Source organism: Bombina bombina, chromosome 1 (genome assembly GCF_027579735.1).
Source record: "Bombina bombina isolate aBomBom1 chromosome 1, aBomBom1.pri, whole genome shotgun sequence".
In the NCBI taxonomy this organism is placed as follows: Eukaryota; Metazoa; Chordata; class Amphibia; order Anura; family Bombinatoridae; genus Bombina; species Bombina bombina.
Genome location: NC_069499.1, coordinates 284683228 through 284702118, shown reverse-complemented (window position 1 = coordinate 284702118; position 18891 = coordinate 284683228). Strand labels below are relative to the sequence as shown.

The following is an 18891-nucleotide window of genomic DNA, read 5'->3' as shown; positions in this document are numbered from 1 at the left end:
AAGTAAGAAATAAGTTAGAGTGAGAAAGTGTGCGATCAGTATCCCCACACACGAAGTGATTGATGCTGAACATTGTGAGATGTCATTGTTATCCAAAATTGTCAGGTACTTTAAGGAAAAAGAAAAAACTTAGGCGAATCTTAGATGTAAAAGAAGAACATATTACATGGGATAACTTGGTCTGTCATTGGGGTAGCAATAAACATACATTAAAAGAGGAAAAACAAAGTTTTAACGACAATATATAACTGAGCAGCCTCTCATATATGATGTTGGGTGAGCTTATAGGCCTGCAGTCAGTCCACTATTAAACTATCCATAGGTACCCTAATGGAGGTGTGTTCATTCCCCCTAGGTCTATGTACTTAGCTGTGTCTACTTCTATAAGTTACATCCCCAGCGCCAGACAGCTTCCTGTGACGAGTGACTTATTTAAGGATTGCTAAGTCTACAGCTGGGGAGGGGGTGGTTGGGTTCAATGGTGCACATTATTATTTCAAGTAGGCTATAAGTTGTTATCTGTATAGCTTATCTAGGCTGTATTTATTGCTGCTAGGGTTTAATTAGAGGCTTTGTGGCTTAACTGCAAGTAACAAACACACCTGTACAAAATACATAAAACAATATTGTACATAACCTAGGTATGCGTGTAACCTATACTTATCGGGCTCCTCGTGGAGGATTATCTTGGCAAAAATGTTCGAGTGCTCTATAAGTTATTATCTGTTTAGCTAACCTAGGCTGCGTGTATTGCTGCTAGGGATTAATCAGAAGCTTTATAACTTAACTACAATTAACAAACACATCTATACACAAAATACAAAACAAAAAACAGTATTGTACATAACTTAGGAATATGTGTAAACTATATTTATCGGGCTCCTCATGGAGGGTTGCCTTGGCAAACAATTTCGAATGCTCTATAAGTTGTCATCTGTTTAGCTAACCTAGGCTGCATGTATTGCTGCTAGGGATTTATCAGAGGCTTTGTAACTTAACTGCAATTAACAAACACACCTATGCCCAAAATACAAAAAACAGTATTGTACATAACTTAGGGATATGTGTAAACTATACTTATCGGGCTCCTCATGGAGGGTTGCCTGGACAAGAATTTTTCAAGTGCTTATAGTTTTTCCAACATTTATCAGTTACTTAATGGAGCTGTCCTCCTATGGGTCATGATCCTGCTGGGGAGTTGTCCTCTTGTCAGGTGTAACAACGTCAATTTCCAATGCCTTGCAGAAATCAGGTGAAGTTCTGTAGATAGCTTGTGTTCCATTTCGAGTTGCTATGATACACACTGGGAATCCCCATTTATACTGAATTTTGTGCAACTGGAGTTCACTAGTGATGAATTTAAGGTCCCTTCTCTTTTGTAAGGTGATTTGGCTCAGATCCGAGAAGATTTGTAAGGGTATTCCTGCATGTGTCACTTCCTTGAGGTTTCTTGCTTTTTGAGATATTATGTCCTTATCCTTGTAGCTCAAGAATTTGATTATAATGTCCCTGGGGGGTGCTTTGGGGGATGGTCTTGGCCGCAGAGCTCTGTGGGCCCTTTCTAGTGGAATATCAGATGAGTTTGGTGTTCCTTTTATGGTTCTGAATACATCTTGAAGATACCCCTCCAATATATTATTTGTGATTGTTTCGGGGACACTCCTAATCCGCATGTTATTCCGTCTCCCCCTGTTATCAAAGTCCTCTATTCTGGACAATAAAAACTGTATGTTCCCCTCCTGGTCCTGAATTCTTTGGGAGTTGCATGTAACCTGCATCTGTATAGCCTCATGTTTAGTTTCAAGAGTCTGAACTTGCTGGCTAACTTGATGGAAATCTTTTTTCAGGTCCCCAAACAGTGTTCTCATCTCAGCCAGCACTGAGTGGATGTCAGCCTTTGAGGAAATAATATTAAGGTCTTCTCTAGTGAGGAGTTCTTGTTGCTGTGAGTCTTGTGAGGGACCTGCAACAGGTGCTAGGGATGTGGGGGAAGATGGGTCTATGCTCATCACGTCTGCACTTAGTGTTGCTGGTCTGAGGTAATTAGCTAGGCTTGAGTTTTTAGGGCCTTTATCTGTTTTGTTGTTTTTCCTATTGGGCATGGTTCAGGCCTATGCATGTTTTTTTACCTAATTCAAACTGCCTGAGGTGTAATATACCTCTTGTAAGTGTGCTTTGTGGGCCTTTATTTGAGTTGGTCAGTCCCTCTGTGTATATACAAGGTCAGGCCCCACAGGAGCAAGCCAGCGAAGGCAAATGCTGATATATGCTGTTATTTCTCAGCGGTCACACTGTGTGTGCTGTCCCTGAGGTAGGTGGTGCTTGATGTGCTTTGGACCCGCAGCTATCAAGACAGCCTGTATCAAGCTGCATGAGTGGGTCGGTGTGTGCCAATAATCTGGTGCAGTCTTACCATGACTCGATGGGATCCAGCCCCACGTGGGATGGCGACTGGGGTCTGACTGGCAGTTGTGGTATGTTCTCTTAGGCTTAGTCCCTTGTTTACATCTGATGTGGTACTCTGGTGCCAGTTATATAGGTTGTGTCTCCTCTGGTAATTTGCTTGCTCCTTTTGTGCCTCCGTTCGACACCAGCCCAGCTATTCAGGAGATCTGTGCTGCACCGTCCGCTTCCGATTGTGGGCAAGTAACTGTAGAGACACTTACGGCAGCATGTAAGCGAGTGTATCGGCCCCGGGAAGTATACAAACAGCTCCCAAATCAGCAATGGCAAGCGAGGCCTTAGGACCTCCTAGGTCGCAAATGTCCAAGCCGCTCCGAAGTTTCATTTACTGCTTGTTTAGCTTTAAAATTGTGACCCCGTAGGTTACTGAGTTTGGGCCCAAGTTTTATATAAAGATCATATTAGGTAATGCTCTATTATTTATTTAAAATCGGGTGTGGGGCTTAAGAGTCAGGTTTCAAGCAGCCATCATCCTGCGTGGCCAGGCTCCACCCCCCTTACAGACACTTATTTAACAGTTCCAATTGCCCAAAATCATTGTAAATTCCTAACCTTCCTCTGGGATGATCAATACTGGAATTTCACATGTCTTTCATTCGACCTGTCCTCCGCCCCTTGGATTTTTACCAAATGACTCAAACCAGTCGTATCTTCACTGAGACTTCATGGTATTTGTCTGATAATTTATTTAGACCATATTCTAATTATGGATCACAATTTTCTCTCCATTCAGAATCACTTACCACAATAACTTTATTAGTCCCTAGGCTTCATTGTCAACAAACAGAAATCTGTCCTTGCCCCAAGTTTTCTTAGGATTTCAAATAAGTACGGTTTTCTTAACCTTAAGTCTACCTTCAGACAAGGCGAAGAACATAAAAAAATACATTTCTAAAAGTCTCTCCAAAGATTCTGTTCCCATCAGAACAATAGCCAGAATAGTGTGATTACTATCATCCTCTATTCAGGCTTTTTTCCCTGCCCCTCTACATTATTGTGAGCTTCAGAGACTGTAAATTTCTCATTTAAGGAAATGTTTCTCTTATTCCCATCTTATCTCATTATCTGCAGAAGCCAAGGGGGAGCTCTCTTGGTGGCTTTCCCACTTGGAAGTCTGGAAATGGAGAGTTATCTTTGGCAAGCCTCCAGATTTAATCATAGAATTCGATGTCAGTCATTCAAGTTAGGGAGCCCGTTGCAGTCCCGCTATCACAAGATGCAAATGGACTCTGGAAGACAAACACTTTCACATCAATTGTTTAGAACTTCTGGCCGGTTCATTCGCAGTCAAGAGTTTTGTCAAACTTTCTTCTCCAGTTTCCATTCTTCGGCATATGGACAAAATTTCGGTGGTTTAAATATTTCAATCGTCTTGGAGGTACGAAGTCCAGAGACCTTTCCAACATTACCAAGAAGTTCATCCACCTATGCCTAGACAGGAACATTTCCACCAAGGCGGAATATATTCCAGGTTATTCAAATTCAGCAGCAGATTGGGGATCTCGAAATCTATCAGATTCCAGCTATTGGAAATTGGATAGGAATCATTTTCTTTTTCTCCAATTCCTCAGGGGTCCTTTTTGCTTAGACCTCTTTGCATCTCGACTCAACTTCCAAATTCATCCTTACTTCAGTTGGCATCCGGTATCGAAAGATGCTTTCCTTTATCCTTGGCCTCTTCAGGGAGTGCATGCATTTCCCCCCTTTTCTATGATTCCGAGGAGAATTTCAATTATTCACAGGGATCTTTTTATCTCTAACAATAGTAACCCCCCCTTTGGCAAGCCCATACTTGGTACCCCTCCCTCCTGGAAATGTCCATCAAAACTCAAATTCTCTTACCTCATCTTCCTCACCTTCTTACAGACCAGGAGGGCAAATATCACAATCTAGTTCTCCAAAGTTCTCTCAGACTAGTGGCATGGACGATATCAGGGGACACTGGACTCTTCAAGTCCTTTCGGAGGGAGCTAGATTGCTCATGCGAGAGTCCTGGGCCCCAGGTACTCATAAATGCTACTTTCTGCATGGTCCAGATGGTCTAACTGGTGCTTGCGTAGAGACCTGGGTCCATTTTCTTCAGATTTAAGCAATATTATTCATTATCTTTCCTATCTCTTCGACTCATGCCTAGCTTATAGATCTATTAACAATCTGTTTTATCAGCCAGACATAATCTCATTAACAACTTTCCAATAGGCAAACACCCCTTAGTCTGTAGACTTTTCAAAGCAATTAAACTAAAGCATCCCCAAGTCCAGAAGCATGAATTATTTTGGGATGTTGATCTAATTTTCTCACTTTTCAAATATTGGCCTGATAATTATTCTCTATCCCTCAAACAGCTTTCTGTCAAAATAGCTACTCTTCTTTGCTAAATCTCTTTTCGTGGAGTTTCAGATGTTAAAGCATTAGACGGGGATGCTAAATGTTTTTCTCCTGAAGGAATTACCTTTTTTCTCTCTCACAGAACTAAGACTCTACTTCAATTTTCTATACTTACCTTTCTTCTGAACCTTCCCTTTGTGTAGTCAAATGCTTAAAAGTTTAAGAATCCAGAACAGTTTCTTTTGAGAAAACCTTCTAATAACCAAGCGCCTATCAATTCTACCTCTATTGCTAGGTGGGTTCAATGGGTCATGAAAGAAGCTGGAATTGATCTTTTGTTTTCAGCTCATTCAGTCAGAGGTTATGTGGCTTCAAAGGACCTTTTAAAATCAGCTCTTCTTCAACAAATTTTAAATACTGCTGATTGGTCCTCAGATTCTATCTTTAAACAATTTTACTTCAGACCCATTCAACATGCCTCTCTTAACTTATTTTCTTAACTGCTTTAATTTTGCAAAATAGGAGTCAATGGTCTTGTAATAAAAGTCTGATTATCCTAACTTTAGAATGTATAATCTAGATTTTATTAAAGACAGAGACAAGATTTTTCCCACTTCAGTCCCCCCCCTTCTGATATGTTATTAATTGTCCATTTTTGACCGTTTCCAACTGAACAGAATCCTTTCCTACTCACTGAATTCATACCTACATTACAAGTGAATAAATCTTCCTCATCTCGACCATGGTCCAACTTAATTTCTGCAAGTCTAGCTGTGTGCTAGACTTGTGCAGCCAAGAAAGTTACATTTTGGATGAAGTTTTTATTCCTATAATTTGGGTAAATTAATTTCCTCGAATATTTGTTGGCTGCACTATTTGGTATAAGTTAGGGGATATGTGGAGGGACCACACTGTACCTTTAATATAGAGATTTTGTGGCAGTCTTTGTTAGTCATCCAACCATTAAGTTCTATACCCACATAATAGATACAGAAAGGAATAGAAATGTATTTGGGCATGGGGAGCAGAAGGTTGCATGTTTTGTGCACAACATGTTCTACAAGCCAATTAACTATGTGATAGGACATACCATACAACATACCACTAATGTATGTTGACAGTTACCTCTATATGTTGAATATCCTGTGACTCCACTCAGTACTATTATATAAACTGCTCCAAAGATCAGCAGATGGTTGCTCCTTGAATTTCCTTTTTGTTTGATATCTGAAATAAAAAAGAAAAGACCAGGCTCAGTACTTTAGTTGTACTGAGAGCTCTAATGGGCGCCATATACCTGTAAACATGGCAAAGTTGTAAGAAGTGGCAGATGACCAGCACTCTTTCTATGCTCTCAGAAATACACAAAAAGTTGTATTTAGTACTCAGTCCTCAGGGCACAGCTGTGTTCCTCAAGAAATGTAATTTCCCCCCTGGTGTTCAGTGTGCAACCCCCTTAAGGGGCATGGGATTGATATATTTACTTTCATGCATAACTTCCTCTTAATGCATCAAACAAATGATTAGATATGTGCAATTCGGTTTGGATCGATTCAGAAATTTGGAAAATTCTGCAAATTCGGAGATTCGGATTGATCCAAATTTCCGAATTAAAATACTGCCGAATTTACCGAATAAATCCGAATTAGTTCGGATTTATTTGGTAAATTTGGATGGCCATGGATTACACTAGTATTGTACAGTATATTAGGTTATATCACTCTGCTATGGGTTACATCTAATATACAGTACATAATACTAGTCTAATACACAGCACACATACAGAAATTCCGAATTTCCAAACCGAATCCAGCCAAATTTTTTTTAATCTGAATGAATCCGAAACGAAATTCGAAAAACTCCGAATCGATCCAAACCGAACCGAAACAAATTTTTCGATCATGCACATATCTACAAATGTTGATCTAAATATATTATATGTGCATGTATTTTTTACATTTTCTAAAGGGGCATTAAAAGCAAAATTTAATTCCCATAAATATTACATAATTAAAGAGCTTGAACTCTCTGTGTATGCTACATTTATTTCATTTGTCAATCCCTGCAATTAGATATAGCCCTGCAAGGCTGGATTGACCTACCAGTCACACTGAGAGACAAATTGACACACTGTTTTAAGTATCTTCTCCAGATGACACTATGGATAATTATTTCATGGATAAAAACATAAATTATGCTTACCTGATAATTTTCTTTTCTTCCGATTGAAAGAGTCAACAGCTGCATTCATTACTTTTGGGAAATAGGAACCTGGCCACCAGGAGGAGGCAAAGACACCACAGTCAAAGGCTTAAATACTCCTCCTACTTCCCTCATCCCCCAGTAATTCTGCCGAGGAACAAGGAACAGTAGAAGAAATATAAGGGTGAAAAAAGGTGCCAGAAGAATAAAAAATAAAGATGCCCCACATAAAAAGAAGGGTGGGGAGCTGTGGACGCTTTCCATCGGAAGAAAAGAAAATTATCACGTAAGTATAATTTATGTTTTTCTTCCTAAATGGAAAGCGTCCACAGCTGAATTCATTACTTTTGGGGGAAAAATACCCAAGCTATAGAGGACACCGAATGCCAAAATGGGAGGGTACAATAGGCAGCCCATTCTGAGGGCACCATGCCTGAAAATCACTAACCAACAAAAAAAACTGCTTTGTCCGAAGCCGAGATAACAGGAAGGGAAAAGGCCCCAAGGACACTGACCAGCAGATAGCCTGGAAGCCTCACTAGAGACCGCAACATCAGACTCAAGTGAGCCAACAGTCCTCCAGGAGACACCGTCGCTCAACAGTCAGTCCCCCACCACACACCCTTCACTAGCGAAGGGAACACCAGCCAAAACACCCAAAGGAATAAGGCAAGGAAGAACCAAACGGAAACCGAAAGGCTACCCAAACGCCATAAAAGGAAAAACTCCCAAATCAAACCAAGCTCACAAGACCTAAATGGGTCCTGACAATAAGGGAAGGCAACGCCCAATCCAAATAGAAACCACAAGGTTTATAACCAGGTAGCAGAACAGAGAAAAGCTTCTCCAAAAATCCTGCAAAGGATTGGAACAGCTAGCTAGCACACGATCAAGGCGCAAACAGCTGCAGTTGGTTTCAAAGAGCAACCCTTCACTTGCCAGGCAGCAAGTCAACTAGCACCTAGGAACAACTAAAAATGGAGACCAAATGTCATCCGAACTCAGAACACTGAAGTATTCAGGCAAAAGTACTTGTAGCAGACCCAGGCAAAGGTAAATACCTGAGACAAGAACACGCAGCCATACTCAGGATGAAACAGAAGAAATACTTGCTAGAAGTGGCTACCAATGTAGAGTGCTAAACCTCCACTACAGAAGGCACACTCTAGGCAACCAAAAATGCCAGACCTACACATAGGTCTCGAAAATAAAAGGAGAGCCCAGAACCTCAACGAGGACCAATGCGCCCCCAAGATCCGAGAAGAACAACGGATCTCAGGACCTACCTCCAGCAGGCCAGCCCAAGCATTGGCATGTCTGAAACTAGGGGACCAGAAAAACCCCAGCTCAAAAACGAGCGGAAAAATGGCACAGCCATTACAACAGTGCTCGGATGCCAACCCAAAACACCACATGGAGACCGTCAACGAGGCCGTAGACCTAGAGATCTAGCTAAGGCCCAACATAGACTCAAGGCAGAGCTAGCAACTCTACAGATGGACAGAAAAACCCAGAGAGTGTACCTCTCTCCGGAATAGGATAACCCATCTGTCCCAACCTCCTGAAAACAGGAGAAGCCCTAAGTTAGGGACCGCACTTCTGAAAGACAGAACCTCAGCCACTGGAAGAACCAGAGTGAGGAGAGGTCTGTGCCACCAAACAAACAAGAACCCTAAACTGAAATCCCCCGTCCGATATAAAAACTGGACCCCTGGGATATAACCATACATACAATGTACAAAGTAAAATGGGCAACGAGAAAAACTTGCAAGTCCTGACCAAAGATGAGACCACCCCTTGCCAGAGTCCAACGCTCCAAGGAGCTAAGGGAGCAAAGACCAAAACAAGGTCACTAGAGCCCTAGGCGGAAAAAGCCACAAGACGACCAAGAACAAGGGGATACCTCGAGGAAAAAGTGACTTGAGCAAAAGCTAGTCTCCACATAACCTCCACAAAATCAGAGGAGAAGATGAAAGAAGGATGCGGAGCATTCCCCAGCTCCAGGAAAGAAACCCTAACTGAGCTCAAGGAGATCACACTGCCCATGTCCCTACAAAGTAACCAACTCCCGAAGGGATATAAAAACTGGACCCCTGGGATATAACCATACATACAATGTACAAAGTAAAATGGGCAACGAGAAAAACTTGCAAGTCCTGACCAAAGATGAGACCACCCCTTGCCAGAGTCCAACGCTCCAAGGAGCTAAGGGAGCAAAGACCAAAACAAGGTCACTAGAGCCCTAGGCGGAAAAAGCCACAAGACGACCAAGAACAAGGGGATACCTCGAGGAAAAAGTGACTTGAGCAAAAGCTAGTCTCCACATAACCTCCACAAAATCAGAGGAGAAGATGAAAGAAGGATGCGGAGCATTCCCCAGCTCCAGGAAAGAAACCCTAACTGAGCTCAAGGAGATCACACTGCCCATGTCCCTACAAAGTAACCAACTCCCGAAGGGAACCAGGTCCCCCTAAGGAACCCGTGGAATGGACAAAATCCAAAAGGTCTCAAGAAGAGAACAACAGCCGGAACAAGTCCAAGGACAATTCCAGAGCCTTAGAAGGCCAAAATGGCGGGAAGGAGGTGCTAAGCCCCCAATCCACCCAAGAGAGGAAAGAAACTCTAGGCCACTGAGGAAATCGGAGCAAGTAGAGTGATGCAGGGGAACTCCACTGACCTGGTCAACCAGATTGAAGGCTGAATAAGGACTGACACAATCCCCCTGCCATACGGATCCTTTTAGAGTGCTTAGCTGAACTTGTAAAGAAAAACAAGAAAACACACAAATAATAATGTGAGCACTCAGCGCCCCAACGGACCAGCCAAGCAGAACAGGCACCACGTGTCTGAATAAGCAACAGGACAGAAGATCTGAATCCCAGCAGGGCCAGCCGCAGCTGGGGTCATAACTGTCAAGTTGCCTAAATCCTCCCTCAGAGGGGAAGGTCAAACAGACAAACAGAGGACTAACGTGTCCCTTAACAAACTTCCGAAGAAGCAACCAGAGAGAGTCAATCTCAGAAGTTCCCAAAGGAATCACATAATCAAAATTAAAAGACATCCTAACCAGACAAAAGCAAATATAAGGCAACCCGTAGGTTAATGCCCAGGAAGAAAACAGGTATACCCGCAGGGCCAGCCACATGGAACCCTGCTCTTCCAACAAAAACTGGGAAAGATTTTAATAAGCAGACAATTTGGAAATTACGTCATCCCCTCATGTCTAATGAGGTGAGCCATTCGAAGTAGAATACTGCGAATTCCCATATCCATTAAGGATAGGATCCTCCAATAACTCAAAAACGTGTCTGAGTAAAACGCCAAGAAGTGCTATTCTGTAATGAAAGGCACAACACTCAGGGACAGCTACACCCACAGGGAATTGTATAGGCCCACCCAAGGCGGTAGACCCGGTACAACCGGGCACGAGCACAGATGCATAATCACCAAACATATGTGAAAGCAAAAACGAGCTGCAACCTCTGGGGGGAACAAGCCGCCCTGTAAGGAGAGATAAACATAATCTGCATGTGTAGTAGTAAGGAGCCGTAAGGAACTCGGTTCTCAAAGGACAGAACCCCCAGAGGCGGATGGCTCAGCAGACCCCTGATTCCCCGAGCCTGAGGAAACAGGGCGCTCTTATACGGCATATCAAACATAACTGATTGACCTGTGTCAACGGGGCCAATTCGCATTCTTCAAAAGTCGAAGAATCTGAATCTGAAATTTGAACAGTCTCAGCATCAGAATTCTCCATAAATAGATAGAGAATATAATAATAATGGACTAAAGAAAAAACTTGACACCCACAATGGCTGGGGCACTCACAACCAGACACTAGCAGACTAGTCACAGTCAGGAAAGCGGAAATGGAAGACCATCACGTAAACACATCCAGTCACAAGGTGAACCGTACAGTCCAAAAAAAACACGCTCAACCATAAGGTTGCATCACTTCCAAAGGCCTTTATGTTCTAAGCCAAGAGCCCAGTTAACACTACACATAAGCAGATAAATCACATAAGAAACATGATTAAAAAAACCCTGTTCAATAATCCCCCTCAGGAGATATTAACCCTCGATTCCAAGATACCAAAGGAGCCTCGCTGAGGCCCTATATATATACTTAATAAGTCCCGCAAGATAGTTCCTTAAGGAAAACAAATAAGTTACAGTACATTCTGATGAAGTAAAATGAAACGATCTTACCAGAATCTACGCCATGGAACAGGAACATGGCCCTTCAAGTGTGACGAATAGTAGCAGCGCCTCCGCCATGGTCTTGAGAGAAGAAAGCAGGCAGTGAAGTGAAGTTTGACAATGCTGATTGCTTGTGGAGCTGTTAACATGAGTCGGGATGGTTTCACAGAAAGACTCTCCCTGCATCTCCGGACTCTAACTTTCATCCAGGCCCTCACTGAGAGACTGATAGGATTACTTAAAGCTCCCATCCCATGTTGAAGAGTACTACCCTCCATAAGAGACAAAGCAAACTTCTGACACTTCTCTGCCAACCTCTTGGGACAAAAGGCAAAGAATGACTGGGGGATGAGGGAAGTGGGAGGAGTATTTAAGCCTTTGGATGGGTTGTCTTTGCCTCCTCATGGTGGCCAGGTTCTTATTTCCCAAAAGTAATGAATGCAGCTGTGGGCTCTTTCCCATTAGGAAGAAAACTGGGTTTTATGGTGCCTATGTAATATTGATCTGGGATTTTTATTACAAACTAATATCATTTAGTTCTGAATAAATATTGGGGGAAGGAGTATCCGAGTAATCCCCTTGAGAAAAATGGGACATGTGCATTCTGCGGACTCAACAGAAAATAGTGCTGGTCTTCAAATTTTTCCAGGGCTACTTTTTATTCCCAGTCCGGCCCTGTAGCCCTGATTATGACATATAGGGAAAACTTCAATAATACATAATGTGGTTTGGCACTTGTTTGCTATGATTATCTATTATGTTTTGTAATGCTTAAAGTTACATGAAAGTTTTATGTTTGTTTAGATGAATATGATTTTTAATGTCTTAGAGACTGGCAAACAAATTTATTTTGCTTCAGTTTTAGCATTGTTTTCTAGTCCTAAACATAGAAACATAGAAACATAGATATTGACGGCAGATAAGAGCCATAGGCCCAGCAAGTCTGCCCGACCTTACCTAACAGTATAAACTTATCTAGTTCGTAGGATAGCCCTATGCTTGTCCCATGCATTTTTAAAGTCCCCCACAGTGTTTGTTGCTATTACCTCTTGAGGAAGTTTATTCCATAAATCAATCACTCTTTCTGTAAAGAAGTGCTTCCTCAAATTACTCCTGAATCTACTACCCTTTAGCTTGAGCTCATGACCCCTTGTTCTTGAATTTTCCATTTTATGTAAAATACCCACAGCCTCAGTTTTACTAAACCCTTTAATGTACTTGAAAGTTGCTATCATATCACCTCTTTCCCTTCTCTCCTCTAAGCTATACATATTTAGGTCATTGAGCCTATCCTGGTAAGTTTTATTTTTTAGACCATGTACCATTTTGGTAGCCCTCCTTTGCACAGATTCAAGTTTGTTAATATCCTTCTGAAGATATGGCCTCCAGAAATGCACACAATACTCAAGATGAGGCCTAACTAATGATCTATAAAGTGGCATAAGAACCTTACTATTTCTGCTGCAAATACCTCTACCAATACATCCAAGCATTCTGCTAGCCTTACTCGCTGCATTACTACATTGTTTACTAAGTTTTAAATCATCTGAAATAATAATTCCCAAGTCCTGTTCCTCGTCTGTAACAGTCAGTAAAGTGGCATTGAGTCTGTAATTAACATTTGGATTTTTCTTCCCTAAATGCATTATTTTACACTTTGCTGTGTTAAACTTTAGATCCCAGTCGTTTGTCCAATCCTCCAATTGTTGTATATCACTTCTCATTTTGTCTACCCCCTCCTGGAACATCCACTCTGTTGCAAATTTTTGTATCATCTGCAAAGAGACATACTTTCCCCTGTAGCCCTTTGCTGATATCGCAGATAAATATGTTAAACAAAACAGGCCCCAGAACTGACCCCTGAGGAACACCACTAGTAACAGCCCCCTCTGCTGAATGAACTCCATTTACTAAGACACTTTGTTTTCTGTCCTTAAGCCAGCATTCCACCCAGTTCACAATTTTTGAATCTAGACCAAGGAGATATAGTTTGTGAAACGTTGGTTGCTCTCAAGCAACCAACGTTTATTACCTAAAAACACTTTGCAGAAATAGTTATGCTGCATTTTAGTTCATGAGCATGACTAGAGAGCCTATTGTGTGTTATTAGGTGTTAGAGTGAATAACTGTATTTGCCTATATTGGGCAAGACAAATCTAAATAAAAAATGAAAACACCACTAGCGATATGTTTTTTGCGATTCTCAGGATCCACTTGTATTACAAGTTGAAAAAATATGTTTTTTTCGCTAGCGGTAGCCCAAGAATTGTAAACATCGCTAGGGTAGTTTTGGCATGCCTGTGCATGTGTTCCCCTTGCCTGTGCATGTGTTCTTCCATGGAGAAACAAAGTGGAAAAAACACCCTACCATAAGCACCTAGTCTAATAACCCCTAATCCACCATCACTCCACAACACAAACACTAAATAAAATGAATAACCCTTAAACCGCCATCCCCCCACATCACAAAGTACATAAATAATCTATTAACCCCTAAACTGCCATCCCCCCACATTGCAAACACTAAATAAACGTATTAACCCCTAAACTGCAATCCCCCCACAACACAAACTATCTAAATAAATTATTAACCCCTAAACCGCCATCCCCCCACAACACAAACTATCTAAATAAACTCTTAATCCATAAACCGCCATACCACAACATCAACAAAACGATCTAAATAAAAAAAAAAAACTGCCATCCCCCCACATCAAAGTAATAACCATACCCATAAATTAAATAAAAACTATAGTAACTACCTTAAAATAAATAAAAACGTACCTGTAAAATTAAATTAAAACCTATGTTTACCCTAAAAAATTAACATTACTTAAAAAAAATACATTACAAAAAATAAAAAACCTAACATTTGCACACAAAAAACTACCATTACAAAAAATAACAAAAGCTACTCTTACAAAAAATAACAAATTAAATTACCAAAAACAAAAAAAAATATTCCTATTCTAATACCCCCCCAAAAAAACACCCCAAAATAAAAAACTCTATTCTACAAATAAACTACCAATAGCCCTTTAAAGCGCCTTTTGTATGGCATTGCCCTAAAGCTAACAGCGCTTTTGCATTAAATAAAACAATTACCCCCTAAACCCCTAAATACCCTGCCTAAAAAAAAACAAAAAAAAACGGTCTAATCCTAAATTGGTACTCACCAATGATGATGGGTGGCACTCCATCTTCATCTCGGCAGCGCTCCATCTTTATCCATCTTGGATCTATCTTCTTCCTGGTCACGGTCCATCTTCTATCTTCATCCCTGTAGTGGCGGCGAGGTTGGCAGCAACGATGGTGGTCCTCTTCAGCCGATGAACACGGAGCTCCCTCTTTAGGCGGTCTCCAGCCGCACACTGAAGATTGAATGCAAGGTACCCCTTTTATATCGGGGTACCCTTGCATTCCTATTGGCTGATTTTATTCAAAGTTTTTATATTGTTTACAGAAATACAGAAAATATAACACTGTTACATGAGTTGTGTAGAAGAAAAACAACATACAAACATACACAAAGTGCAAAAAAACTAATAGTACCACTATACTAAAACCAATATATATGAAAAAGCTTTCATCCTATTGGCTGATTTGAATCAAATCAGCCAATAGGATGAAAGCTTTTTCATATATAGGGGGGTAGTTATCAAGCCGTCTACTTTACCTGCCTTCGCCAGACCAATACGCCCGCCTAAGCTCGCCTACCATCGCCGCCGCGGACCTTCAAAATATCGCCTAAGTTATCAAAAAAAGCTGTCAAAAAACCGCGCACCAAGTACGGGGCGATGAGCAGCGGACTGTGAGAGTTATCAATCAAGCTTTATTGATACCCCTGTCACTAAGCACCCACACTAACTACACTGTTCTACCCCCTATACCGGCGCCCTCGGAGCCCCCCGCAACTCAATAAAGTTATTAACCCCAAAACCGCCGCTTCTAGACCCCGCCGCAACTCTTATAAATGTATTAACCCATAAACCGCCGCTCCCGGACACCGCCGCCACCTACATTATACCTAGTAACCCCTATCCTGCCCCCCTATACTGCCGCCACCTATAATAAAGTTATTAACCCCTATCCTGCGGATCCCGGACCTCGCCGCAACTAAATAAATAGTTTAACCCCTAAACCACCGCTCCCGGACCCCGCCGAAACCTATATTAAACTTATTAACCCCTAATCTGCCCCCCCTACACCGTCGCCACCTATAATAAATTTATTAACCCCTATCCTGCCCCCCTACACCGCCGCCACTGTAATAAAATTATTAACCCCTAAACCTAAGTCTAACACTAACCCTAACACCCCCCTAACTTAAATATTAATTAAATAAATCTAAATAATATTTCTCTTATTAACTAAATTAATCCTATAAATACTTACCTCTAAAATAAACCCTAATATAGCTACAATATAAATAATAATTATATTGTAGCTATTTTAGGATTTATTTTTATTTTACAGGCATCTTTCAATTTATTTTAACTAGGTACAATTCTATTGGCTGTTCCGATCAGCCAATAGAATGCAAGCTCAATTTGATTGGCTGATTGGATCAGCCAATTGGATTGAACTTCAATCTGATTGGATGATTCAATCAGCCAATCAGATTTTTCCTACCTTAATTCCGATTGGCTGATAGAATCCTATCAGCCAATCGGAATTGAAGGGACGCCATCTTGGATGACGTCCCTTAAAGGAACCTTCATTCGTTGTTAGTCCGTCGGGGAAGAAGGATGTTCCGCGTCGGCGGGATGAAGATGGATCCAGAAGAAAGAAGATTGAAGATGCCGCTTGGAAGAAGACATCGCCCGGTTGGAAGACCTCTTCAGCGCGGCCTGGATGATGACTTCATCGGATGGAAGACTTCTTCAGCGCCCCTTGGATGATGACTTCTGCCGCTTCGGATCTCCTCTTCGGTTCCATCGGTGGGCGGCTGGCTGAAGGCGACTCAAAGTAGGATGATCTTAAGGGGGGTAGTGTTAGGTTTATTTAAGGGGGGTTTGGGTTAGATTAGGGGTATGTGGGTGGTGGGTTTTAATGTTGCGGGGGGGGGTTGTATTTTTATTTTACAAGCAAAAGAGCAGAATTCTTTGGGGCATGCCCCGCAAAGGGCCATTTTAACGGCTGGTAAGGTAAAAGAGCTGGTAACTTTTTAATTTAGAATAGGGTAGGGCATTTTTTTATTTTGGGGGGCTTTGTTATTTTATTAGGGGGCTTAGATTAGGTATAAGTAGCTTAAAATTGTTATAATATTTTTTAAATATTTGTAACTTATTTTTTTATTTTTTGTAACTTAGCTTTTTTTATTTTTTGTACTTTAGTTAGTTTATTTAATTTAATTTAATTGTAGTTATTTATAGCTAATTTATTTAATTAAATTAATGGTAGTGTAGTGTTAGGTTTAATTGTAACTTAGGTTAGGATTTATTTTACAGGTAATTTTGTAATTATTTTAAGTAGGTAGCTATTAAATAGTTAATAACTATTTAATAGCTGTTGTACCTAGTTAAAATAAATACAAAGTTGCCTGTAAATTCTAAAATAGCTACAATGTAATTATTAGTTATATTGTAGCTATCTTAGGGTTTATTTTACAGGTAAGTATTTAGTTATAAATAGGAATAATTTATTTAATGATAGTGTAGTGTTAGGTGTAATTGTAACTTAGGTTAGTTTTTATTTTACAGGTAAATTTCTCTTTATTTTAGCTAGGTAACTATTAAATAGTTAATAACTATTTAATAGCTATTGTACCTAGTTAAAATAAATTGAAAGATGCCTGTAAAATAAAAATAAATCCTAAAATAGCTACAATATAATTATTATTTATATTGTAGCTATATTAGGGTTTATTTTAAAGGTAAGTATTTAGTTTTAAATAGGATTAATTTAGTTAATAAGATTATTTAGATTTATTTAATTAATATTTAAGTTAGGGGGGTGTTAGGGTTAGTGTTAGACTTAGGTTTAGGGGTTAATAATTTTATTACAGTGGCAGCGGTGTAGGGGGGGCAGGATAGGGGTTAATAAATTTATTATAGGTGGCGACGGTGTAGGGGGGGCAGATTAGGGGTTAATAAGGTTAATATAGGTTGCTGTGAGGTCCGGGAGCAGCGTTTTAGGGGTTAAGCTATTTATTTAGTAGTGGCGAGGTCCGGGATCCACAGGATAGGGGTTAATAACTTTATTATAGGTGGCAACGGTATAGGGGTTAATAGGTATAATGTAGGTGGCGGCGGGGTCCGGGAGCGGCGGTTTAGGGGTTAACATATTTATTATAGTGGCGGTGGGCTCCGGGAGCGGCGGTTTAGGGGGTAATAACTTTATTTAGTTGCGGCGGTGTAGGGGGGACAGATTAGGGGTGTTTAGACTCGGGGTACATATTAGGGTGTTAGGTGTAGACATCTCCCATAGGAATCAATGGAATGTCTGGCAGCAGCGAACATGAACTTTCGCTATGGTCAGACTCCCATTGATTCCTATGGGATCCGCCGCCTCCAGGGCGGCGGTTTGAAAACCAGGTACGCTGGGCCGGAAAAGTGCCGAGCGTACCTGCTTGTTTTTTGATAACTAGTAAAAGTAGTCAGATTGTGCCGAACTTGTGTGCGGAACATCTGTAGTGACATAAGCATCGATCTGTGTCGGACTGAGTCTGGCGGATCAAAGCTTACGTCACTAAATTCTACTTTGCCGGTATCTAGGGCTTGATAACTAATGCGAATCAGCCTCGCCACAAATACGCTGCGGAATTCCAGCGTATTTGAGGTTGATGGCTTGATAACTAGGGGCCATATTGGTTTTAGTATAGTGGTACTATTTGTTTTTTTTGCACTTCGTGTATGTTTGTACTGTAACAGTGTTTTAATTTCTGTATTTCTGTAAACAATATAAAAACTTGTACTAAATTGTTTTAACTACATTTAATTTATAAAATATTTATTGATTTTTATCCTGTTGGCCAACTAGTAAATTGTGCACATAACGCAGTACTCTCTCACAGGGGCATAGTAGCATTTTGGACAACATCATTAATTCTTGAGTCAGTTGATGTACAATATGTGCAGAGGAATTTTCTTTGTTGCCATTGCTGTCATTTTTTTGGAAGATACATCGCTACAGAATTTTGTGGCGCTGTACAAATAAATTATAATAATAATAATGTTCTATGGAATCCATGGTAATCTAATGGGGGAGTTATAATCATCCTCTACTGCAGTAATACATTAAAGTGTTCTCCCCAGGACCTTTTTAAAGGGGGGCCCATCCGGGCTGATCTTAATGACCACCTGGATAACATTTTAGCCAAGCTTAAGCTAACATTAGCTAATATTAAAATATGTCAATGTTTATTGCAGAAATAATCATTAAATAAATGTATATCAAATTATAAAAAGAAATTGTGCTATGGATAGGAGAACTTGTTATAATATTAGGAAGTATGACACTGCCCCGCCTGTCTACTTTATAATGCCACCTGTCTAGCAAAATCTTCTGCAGAGAACAGTGTATTACTAGAAAGGCTTCCTATATAACTTTACCAGAGCAGAGAGCTTTACAGAAAATGACTGAGTTCAAGATTGCTGTTGTGAAATGTTGCTTGTGGCAGTATCTGCTGCATTTGGGACACATTGCCCCATGTGATAGATGAACTGCTACATTTTATTTATGAGGTGGTAGGAAGTT

At 40.7% G+C, this 18891-nt stretch overlaps 1 protein-coding gene across 1 annotated transcript in view; it reads right to left on the bottom strand.

Annotated features, from left to right (window-relative positions):
* The window catches only part of LOC128657661 (macrophage receptor MARCO), a 201520-nt gene that overhangs the window by 146190 nt on the left and 36439 nt on the right, over positions 1-18891 (bottom strand). Inside the window, exon 2 of the mRNA XM_053712049.1 lies at positions 5917-6018. Within this exon, the coding sequence (XP_053568024.1) occupies positions 5917-6018 (102 nt within the window). The remainder of the gene's footprint in view (positions 1-5916; positions 6019-18891) is intronic.